General features: G+C 47.1%; 1 protein-coding gene across 1 annotated transcript in view; it reads left to right on the top strand.

The window, feature by feature from the left end:
- Positions 1 to 10,164: 10,164 nt before the first annotated feature.
- The window catches only part of SLC13A3 (solute carrier family 13 member 3), a 16,896-nt gene continuing 16,804 nt past the window's right edge, over positions 10,165 to 10,256 (top strand). The window contains 1 exon segment of the mRNA XM_010171226.2: positions 10,165 to 10,256. This exon segment is cut by the window's right edge and continues 23 nt beyond it. Within this exon segment, the coding sequence (XP_010169528.2) occupies positions 10,191 to 10,256 (66 nt within the window). The 5' untranslated portion in view covers positions 10,165 to 10,190.

Genomic DNA, 10,256 nt, shown 5'->3' on the forward strand with positions numbered 1-10,256 from the left:
GGAGCTGGGGACAGTGATTGGGGTGCACTGACCAGGGACATGGATGGGGTCTGTACCCAGGGACACCAACTGGGGGGACACCAACTGGGGGGCATCAACTGGGCCCATGGACCAGGAGCACAAACTGGGGACACAGACTCGGGGCATGGACCAAATGTGTGGATCAGTGTTACAGGCTGGGGGCACAGCTCTGGGGATGTGGACCTGGGGCAAAGCCTTGGTGCCCCGTCTCACCTTGCTGCTCACCTCTCACCTCAGCCCCAGCAGTATTTGGCCCTCATGAGGGTCACCCTGCTACCTGCCAGGATTTCCCCATGGAAGGAGTGGTCTGCCAAAGCCTGCAGTCTGCCGGAGCTCCTCACCCATCTGCAGCTGCCTTGGAGTGCGAATGGAGGGGGCATCCTGGGGTTAGTTTAAATTTTTAGGGGGAAGAAAGGGTAGATAATGTGAACTGTATCTGTGTTGCTCATATAGACATTGGGAGGTGTAAGGAACCTGTGGTTCAGAATCAGCCCAAACTACGCAGCACTAACTAGTGCTTCTTGCTGATACCTCGCTGCCTACTTCTAGTTTTTATCATTAGCCCTCAAAGGGGAGCTGGGGAAACTGAGGCAAAGCAGTTTGGCCAGCATCACCCAGCAAGGAGCTGGCAGAGCTGGGAAGGGGGGCAAATGCCCTGTACTCAGCTGGGCTCTGGGGTGTTGCTGTCCCATCCCCTTTGCTGTGGGAATTACACCGTGTAGCAGTGGAGCAGAGATGGGATGCTGCAGAGCTGGAGGTGGCTGTGCAGCGGGGCTCCTGGGGCAGGGGTGGGAAATGCAGGGGAGCTCTGAGTGCCACTGACACTGCTGAGGGTGATTCCCAGGGGGACACACCTTTGGTGCTGTATCCAAAAAGGCTTTGCGAGCAAGATATTTGTGGTGTTCTGTAGATGTGGAAAAAAATGGTCTCCTGGTAAGGTTTGGCTTTGGCACATGTGTTAGGCTGCACATGGAGCAATCTGTGGCAAAATTTTGGAGACCGGAGGATTTTTGCAGCTGCTCTGTGTACGCAACTCTGGTGCACTGGGAGGTCCGAGCCTTGGGTGGAAATCCATGGGGTAGTGAAGTCACTGGCAAATTTTGTGGCATTGACTTCAGTATGGGCAGGATTTCTCTCTTACATTCTGACTCAGATCCATTTGAGAATGGCTTTGTTTACATCAGAAAATAAATGATCTTCATACTTTGTGATTATAGAATGATTCAGGTGCTGTAAGGACATGAAGGTGGTTTACTTCTATCTGTATAGTTCTTGTCAGGTGAAACCTTTATGTTCAAGATAGCAAAATAAATCTCCCAAATAATAAAAAAAATAGATTTACCATTTATTTATTTAAAGACAACATATGTTAAAAGAGAAAATTCTTTGGGTTTACTGCCCCTTTTTTCTATTTTGCATTGTTGAGTTCTTAAGAGAATATACCAAGTGTTTGCCTCAAAGAGCAGAAAGCACTTTGCACAACAGTCACTTAATTCCTCTAAAGATTCCTAAGTAGATAATTATATTTGTACATTCATTTACAGTAGCTGAACAAGTGACTTCAGTTATATTTAATAGTATCTTGTTTGACTTTGGCACTTGTAAAATCATGAGGTATGGTTAGAAGGTGTAGAGATGCTTGGCACAAGCTTGTGCCTGAACTGGGCAGTGGTTAATTGTGAGAATAAATCAGAGGTGAACCTGGTGCTGCACTGTGGGAAAGCCTTTGATCCAGGTGCTGCACGTGCTGGTGGGAGCATAGAGTGTTACACAGGCTGTGTAAAGGTTTGAGTGTTCAGGAAGGGCATTTCTCCATGTGTACAGAAGAAAAAAAATCTCTGCTGGTGTAATGGTGCTGCTGTTCACACCGAGTCCACTCTTGCAGTGTGCTGGTAGCATGCTGCTGTGTGCGACCCTCGGAGGACCTCATGCATAGTCCCCTCTGATCAATGCTGTTTTACTGAAGAAAAACGGGTGATGGGAAAGTGGAAGTGTTTGCAGCTGGGAGAGTGAAGGCAGTGGGGCACTGTGGGCAGGGAAGGAGAGGCCCTGGCAGAACTCAGCTTAATGGTCTGTTCTTCATTTTCCATGGATGCTAAATGCATTACAGTTGGTAGCAGTCAGACTGGCCAGTACCTGCACTGGTTGCTGTTAGAACTCTGATGCTTGTGTGGCTGATAACCAGCACCATGTTGCAAGCAAGCCTGACTGCAGCTTCACCAGGTTCTCCCCACTTTGGCATAGAGGTGAACCTGTAGCTGTGAGCTACCGTAGAAAATCCTACCTGTTCATGTTCAGGGGTCAGTGATTCATCTACAATTTCAACACAAAATTGTCTCTCGCTTGTTCAGCAAGGAAGGAAATTTGCTGTTGCATCAACAGGGGATTAAGTTCTGACGTGTGGAGCTTGCCTGGACTGCCTTCCACAGCTTGAGCCACGGGGGGCTGCAGGAGAGGAAGGGCACAGGCCACGCTTGTAACTGCAAAAAACATCAAGGGGGGACCGGGCGGGGGCTCAGCAGGTGGGGAATCTGGGGGTGCTGTAGCTTGGAAGTTATCCTGGTGTGTGATGGAAAGGAGTGCCCTCAGCTGCACCGCTTGGGTGGGATGGTTTATCCTGACACGAGATCGAGTCCAGCCTTGTGCTCTCCTGGGCAGCCAGGTCACAAGAGCTGCTGCAGGTATTCAGCAAGTTCCATCTCGGAAGGAATTCAACTGACTGGGCTGCTGTTGGTGTTACTGGGAGGCTGTCCCAGGCAGGGCACCCACAGAAAGCAGGCTGGGGCAGGAAGAGCTCCTGGGTGTGGTGCAGTCTTTGTGGCAACCTTGATGCTACTGAGTACTTGCACATCTGGAGCTTGAGAAATTTGGATGGGCTGGAGAACCCCATGTTCCTGCTGGGCTGGTCGGTGTGCTCCTTTGCAGAGTGTTACAGGAACTGGTAGGATATAAGAAGTAGTGATACTCAACCGTTGCTAGTCACAGGATAAGGTTTCCTTTGTGAGAAGGTGTCTTAGAAGCACCTCTGTGGTACTTTCCTGCTCTGAGGATGCTAAAATCTGTTCCCACACCATGTCACCCTTTACCTTCTCCTCACTGGGATGCTCAGCAGCTTTAATCTCCCAGGGGACTGGAGCCATAAAGAGCCACCTGAGCTCTGGCTTCAAGGGCAGTGTTTCACTTGGATGTGGAGATCAATAAATTGTGACCTAAAGTTGCTGTAACAGAGAACCTCAAGTGGGATGTGGCTTTGTGGATTAGTGTGTACTTCTAAGTGACAGCCTGTGGTCTGGGTGTAACGAGTTCTCCAGTGAAACCTGCATATGGGTGACAACTCCCTGGAGGCAAAATCCTTTGAGAAAAGTCATCCATCAAGTCTCGCGTTGCTTGTTGCTGATGAACTCCACCATCCATATCTGCAAGCTGCTGTTAAAGCTGTCACGCTGCTGTGGTTGTTCTCCAGATCTCTGTGTAGTCCCTTCACAGGGGGACAATGTCAGGGCTGGCACTAGTGCTGACATTACATTGGTGGCCCTTGATTTTGTTTGATGCCCTTTGCAGGCTGCAGTAGTGGAGAGGGAGAGTTGCATAAGTGGTTTTGTCTGCAATCTCCTTTCTCTTAAATAGAGAAATGGAATTTCTGCTTTTTTGGGTGGATTTGCTGAGACCTCAGGGTGTGCTCTCCAAACTGTGGCTGGAACAGTGACTTGTGTCCATCACATAAAGCAGCAGAAGGAAATGCTCCATGTGAAGCCACTTCCCAGGAGGCAGTTCTCTGCACAAGGGTCTGTGTGTCACCTCTCGCTCCGGTTGCTGCTGAAATGGCTGAATATTTGTCCCGTGAGTGGAAGTGGCCACGACCCCCCTGCTCGGAAGGCTGTGAATGATTGCAAAGAGCTCAGGCAGGACAGGAGGGGTTGGAAGAACTGTTCTGCTGGAAGGGGCATGGGGGGCACTTTTAATGAGCCATGCAAAGAGCTTGTTCCAACAGCTTCTAATGAACTCAATGTCTACAGCCTCTTGGCTTGGTAACAGCTGAGGCAGCCAAATCTGCTAAAAGGAGCTCTGAGCAGGCAAATAGGGCCCAAGGCCTTCAGAAAACAGACTTGACTTCCTCAGTGGCCATAGAGCAATTTAAAATTAACTTGGATGTAATCAGTCCTCCTGATTTAGAACAAGGAGACTTTAAGAACTTCCAGAAGAAAAATGGCATGGCTTGGACTCAAAAGCAAAGAACAAGAACTGTCTCCAGACGAAGGCATTGTGGGGAAAGGGGGTGAGTGGGGTGGTGGGCTGGGAGTGGGGGTGTCCTGGGAGGTGGAAGGGAGCTGGATCCTGGACTGGAGAGCACAGCAGGAGCACAGGTGGGCAGAGAGGTAGCAGTCAGGAGAGCAGCCTGGCAGGTGAAATAAGTGATTGTAGCCTGATTAGACATTTCATGCACAAAGTCCATCTCTGCTATGTACGTGCTCAGTGATTTAGAAAGGCCTGTTTCACAAAACTGGAAGCAATTGTCAGTTAAAAGAGATGGGAGGAAGGACTTCAGTGAGGAAAGAGGGGTGATAACTGGAAATAGGGTGACTATGTTTTACCACGTGCACTGTGAGCTCCAGTCTGGAGAGAGGGCAGGCCTATCGAAGAGCAAGCTGGCACAGAGAGGATGTGAAAGCAGCGATACTTGGGGGAAAAAGGGAAGTTGAAAAGAGTCAAGAGTAATTGGAAGCTAAGAACCATAGAACACATGATGTGAAAGAATTAAGGAAGAAATCCCTGGGCACAGTGGTGAGAATGATGAGCGGTGTTTCACGTGTGACACAAAAGGAATCTGACCCATAGTATTCTGTTGCCAGATGGACAATGCAGAAAAAGCTGTATTCAACGAAGCATTTTTGTTCTGTACTCAGGAAAGTGCTAGTTTTGCAGTCCTATAGCATAAGAAGTTGTCTGATAATGAAGTATTTTTATTGTGACGGTAACTAAAGGGAAATCAAAATACTTGCATCCAACCTTGGCTACCTTAAAATCTACAGGTTTAGGCAACTTCCATACATGAATTTTATAAGAGCTACCTGAGGAGTTTTGTGAACCAATAAACAAGGTGCTTTTCTACAAGCCCCAGGGTAGATGGAGATCACCAGGAGCTCTGGGCACAGGTCAGGCTGATCTGGAGTCCCTCTTGGGAAGCAGATTCCAAAAAAAGAGCTTAAGATGACAATGTATGATTAGCTAAACACAGCTACCAGACTAGCTGCCCACAGCCAAGAGGGTTAATGTGATATTTGTGTGTATGGACATGTGAAAGTTGAGCAAGAGCAATGAGGATCTACCAAGCTGCTATTTGCTAAGGTTGTGGCTTTCACCAAAACCTCCTTCCAGTCTGGTTTCCACAGCTCAGAAATGGCTTTGACAAATTGGACAAGTCTCAGAATGAGTAAAGGACTGTGGGAGCTCAACCTTTATCTTTCAAAGAATCAAAAGGCAAGGAATAACTTGATCACTACCTTGTAGGTGCATCCATCACAGGCAGAGTTTGGATAAGGGCAACCCAGGCTAAGGCGTACAGGAGGAGCATACAAGAAGATACAGAGGGTTGCAGCTGGCAGATTCAGATTATCATAGCATAATTGTAACAGTGAGGTTAATTAAACATAGGAACAGCTCACTAAACTTGTGATGCATTTACCATCACTGAAAATGTTTATTTTTTCCTAATCAAATGTGGTGGATCTATCTTAAAAACAAAACCAAACCCTGATGCTGAAATGGAGATTCAAAAGGGGAGCCCAGTTAACCTCACACAGGGTGTCAAACCATCACATTGTGGTGTTTTAGCTTCATGGTCTGTGAATGTTTGAAGATGTAGGATCTATTGCTGCCTCCAAGGTGTGAGCCTCAGACCTCTGAGCCAGGGCAGATTTCTCCAAGATGCCCATTTCATTTTTGTCATTAATTTCCTATGTAATCTTGGTCACTTTGCCCACTGTCTCTGAGCTTTAGCTGTCCCGTTTGTAAAATAAAGAAAATTATTCTGTTTTTCTGCCAGCTACAGAACACTTCAAGAAGTTTAAATGAAAGTGTTAATAAGCTTTATGTCTTTTTAGCATAACTCCAGAGCAAAATATCTCCCCTGAAGCTCTCACAGCATGTACCCCTGTGTTACTGGCCCCGTTCTAGCCACTCTGCAAATACCCGGTGGGAGCAAAACAACTCTGCTGGCGGGAAGGCTGGTAAACAGGGCTTGGTTTATGTCCAGATTACATAATGCTTGCAAGAGCTGAATTAGTAGAGATCAGGTTTGCATATCCATCCCGTTGGAGCGCAGGCAGTGTGAGGGAGATGGCCAGTTGTGCAGGGACGGCTGCAAAGTGAGAACAGTTTGCAAGCAAGATGCTAAAAGCCACTGGTACCCTTTTGTACCGAGTAGTTCTGAGTATCACAGGTGGGGTGTTCCTTTGTGATGCCAGTGGGATGATAGGGCTTGAAAAGCTCCAACCAAAATAGCTATTGGTGTTGGGATTGAGGTCCTGGAGGGGCCCTGTCTGCCACCCATTTGCCTGGTCTTAGGGCAGAAGGGTGATGGGGAGGGCCTGTGTGGGGGTGATGAGGCTGTGATGACCATGTAACATGCTAAGGTTGATGAAGAAGAAACAAAGCTTGCCAGTTCTTTAAGTCCTGGGTCTATGTGGTAGGGAGGCTGTGGGCACAGGGCTGCCCAGGAGCCACCTGGGGCTGGTGGAGTACAAGGTCCAGCTGAAGCTCCTGATGTCCCCTTTCAGTGGGGACTGGTGGCTTGGTGCTCTGCCTGGGTGAGCCAGTTCACCTTATCTGACCCACCTCCTTTCCCTGGGGCACCTCCACTGCCCTTCCAGGAGACCTCCTGCTCTCTCCAGCTCTCCTGCCCATGGGAGACCACCCTGTGGCTCGGCTTCCTCTGCCAGAGCTCAGCAGGTTCCCCAGTGTGGAAAATCACCAGTGCTTTCAGTGCAGTGAAGACAGGATCTGTGTCTGGAGGGGCAGAGGTCGCTCCCAAGGCTCTTGAGCAACAGGAAGGAGAGCTGCTGTAGTCCGGAGTCACCAAGCTCTTCCCTGGAAATCATTAAATGGTTATAAAATTAACCCAATCACAAGACCCATTTTAAAGTTCATATGTGCTGTCATTTTTCCCCCTGAACTTTGATAGACTTATTTTGGAAAAAAAAAAAAAAAAAGCTGGAGGGAGGTAAGAGAAGTAGAAGGAGCCTGACAGGGACACAGCAGAGGGATGGCAGGATAAGGATCGTGTGGGGGTGATAGGGCTGCATCCAACCATGTGGGCAGCTCTGGCCATCTCCCTACAAGACCATTCTTCTGACATTTGTTAACATTTATTGTTTGCACGCTAATCAAACTTGCTGGACACTGGGTGTGTTAATTGATTAATATTTGCAAGATATCTTGAAACCAAAAATCTTTCAACTTTATTTAGAGTTTTCTTCAATTTTAGTGATGATTTTTTTTTTTTTAAATTCTAGGGAGTGCTTGCTCCAAATCTAAGTTATTCTGTAATGGTCTTTTTCCTTTTTTGTTCAAAGATTGTCCTATCTTAAGTGAAAAGCTTGTTTAGTATAGGTGCAGTTTGTTCTCTTTTGGGGTAGAATAGGTTGGATAATACTTGCAGCTTTCTTTTTGAAGTGGTTTGTTGTCGATCCGTATAGGTTTCAAAATTTTGGGAAAACCCTCCACGCAGCAGTTTTCTGCCCTGTTTCAGTTTTACCCCTTGGCTTTTGATTTTACAATGAAGATTAGTTATTAGATTCATGCTGTGTTTCAATGCAGTGTTTTCCAGAACAGTTTCCATACACCAGAGAATAAATATCCCTTACTTATAATTAGATTTCTACATTGTACTTCATCTATTTCATCAAATCAATTAAAGCTTTCACTGATACACTCTTATATCAAGTCATTGTTAAATATTTTCTGTTGCTCTACCCCTGTAAGAGGCAAAGTGTCTTTATTTTGAAGTTAACTTCGGGGCAAATTTCCTTGCAGAAAACTGAAGAGTATTTTGTCAGTGGGAGAAAAAAAATTATTTATATGGCCTTTAGAGAGCAAATGGAAAAAGGCTTAATGAGAGCAAAGCTATTTTTTTGCTGTATAAAAAGAGCCAGAGGAAAGAGAAATTATCAGTTGCCATGGGAATGAAATCACTAATCTGGTGTGCAAACATTTGAAAACATGATTCTTTATTTTTGAAAAATTTAGCACTGCCAGGTTTGTGCTGGTTCTGCTGGTTTGGAGGAAGCGAAGCCCTGGGGAGCTCATGGGAACTGCCAGGTGCTGGGGCTGAGCCCTGGGAACATAAAGGGTTTGCTTCACAGTGTCTTGTGTGTCATTTTACTGGCATCTAAAATTAGGACTGCAAATGGTCTTTAAATCCAAATTTTGGGAACCTCACATGAAGTGGTGGCTCCTCTGTGATTAGTGTATTTAAAAAAATTGAAGGAAATTACTCTGTTTTGTGATACTGGCATTTCCACTGGAGCTTTACTAGCAGAGCTGCTTGTGATGTGAAGAGCAAAGCCTGAGTGCTAAAAGCAAATCAGAAATTCTGTTATTCTTGCTGCTTTTCAAACACTCACTTCAGATGTGTTTAACTGTAATGTTTATCAATAATGATAAATCCATGTTGGTTTCAATTCACTTGGCTCTGTGCACCCAGCAGGGTGTCAGGGTAGATTCTGCTCTTTGGCTTTCTCAATAGCCATGGTTATTTTTTGTCCTCGGTTTCTGGGTGTGTTACTGGGCTGGTGTCTGCTCTAGGAGCTTGGGGATGAGCACATTCAGTGCTCAGTGAATTTTTTGCAGGTGGCCAGGCAAGCTATGGCTCAGCCATACTGACTCTGGTGCCTTGCTGTGCACTCAAACACTGTGGCTGAGAACATGTTATCACCAAAATGCTCACCACACAGTTCCCAACCCTCACTGTTCCCGACCCAGCCAGAGCAGGGAGCAGAGCATCAGCTCCCTTGCAAAGCCCCAGCAAGTCCAGCCCTGGGTGCAGGGGAGGAAGGTCCAAGCAGAGGGACAGAAGTGCCTTTGAGTAACAATTCAACCTGTTCAACAAGCTGGAAAAGAGTGGTAAAATAAATAGATTTGTGGCTTCCAAGTGACTCTCAGCTGTTATTTATAGCACTGCAGGCACCCTGCCCTGTGGCTGCTGACAATATCCCTGTTCAGCCCCGCTGTGACTGAGCCCAGCTCTGCACTGGGCTCCCTCCTGTCCCTCCCGAGACTCTCCCTTCCTGGGCTTGGAGCTGTTCTCCTGACTTCTATCCATCACTTGTTATTTTGCCCGTGGCTGTCATAAGAAGTGACTTCGGTCTAGTTTGTGCCTCTGAGGGGGATGAATGAATCGACGCTGTGGTGGAAGGGTGCTGGGTTTCTGCCAGCCTTGGCTGAGACTGGGGTGATGCTGGGCATTGGTGAGCTCCCTGCCCTCAGGAAGCAGCGTGACACCAGGGCACTTGATTTACTGATTTCCGTAGGGACTGGGATGGGTTGCCATGGGAATGGCTTCTCATAGATCTCTTGGAAGAGTCTGATCCAGGAGAACCAACCTTTCTGTGTGCCTCCTATTGCAAATGTGGGGACTTGATACATCCATCCCTCAAAGCTGGTTTTTGATACATCCATCCCTCAAAGCTGTTTTTCCATAGCCCTGCAAAGTGTGGTCTGCAGAAGTTGGAGAGAAAGCACAAGTGTTAAGTGTAGCAGGGTCAGATACTGGGACACCTAAGGATGTTAGCAGCAGTGCCTGCTGAGGATTAGCACCCTAATTCAACAAGTTGGGACAGTTCCTACTCTCCAGAGCTTCCTTGGTTGGTGCCCCAGCGCGCTGCCACCCTGCAGCACTTAGCAAGCTCAGGCAATCAAGGAGGATGTGGGTTTTGCTGTGATCTCAGAGGATCAGTGTAAGTCTGATCTGAACCCCTACACAATGTAGAGGGGAAGATGTTGCACTTGATAGAAATGATTTAGGAGAAATATTGTATCCTTGAAGGAGTAATTGGTGCATTTTGCTTGTCTAAGTGTCTCCAAGTGAAAAGATGTCTCTGTAATGACACATGTCTTTCTTTCCCTCTCTCCTCCTTTTGCAGGAAGGAAGATGTCTCTATGTGATCCTGCTGATGGCTCTGTATTGGTGCACGGAGGCGCTGCCCTTGGCCGTGACAGCTCTGCTGCCCATTGTCCTC

This window comes from Antrostomus carolinensis, unplaced genomic scaffold (genome assembly GCF_000700745.2).
Source record: "Antrostomus carolinensis isolate BGI_N321 unplaced genomic scaffold, ASM70074v2 scaffold31770, whole genome shotgun sequence".
Classification (NCBI taxonomy): domain Eukaryota; kingdom Metazoa; phylum Chordata; class Aves; order Caprimulgiformes; family Caprimulgidae; genus Antrostomus; species Antrostomus carolinensis.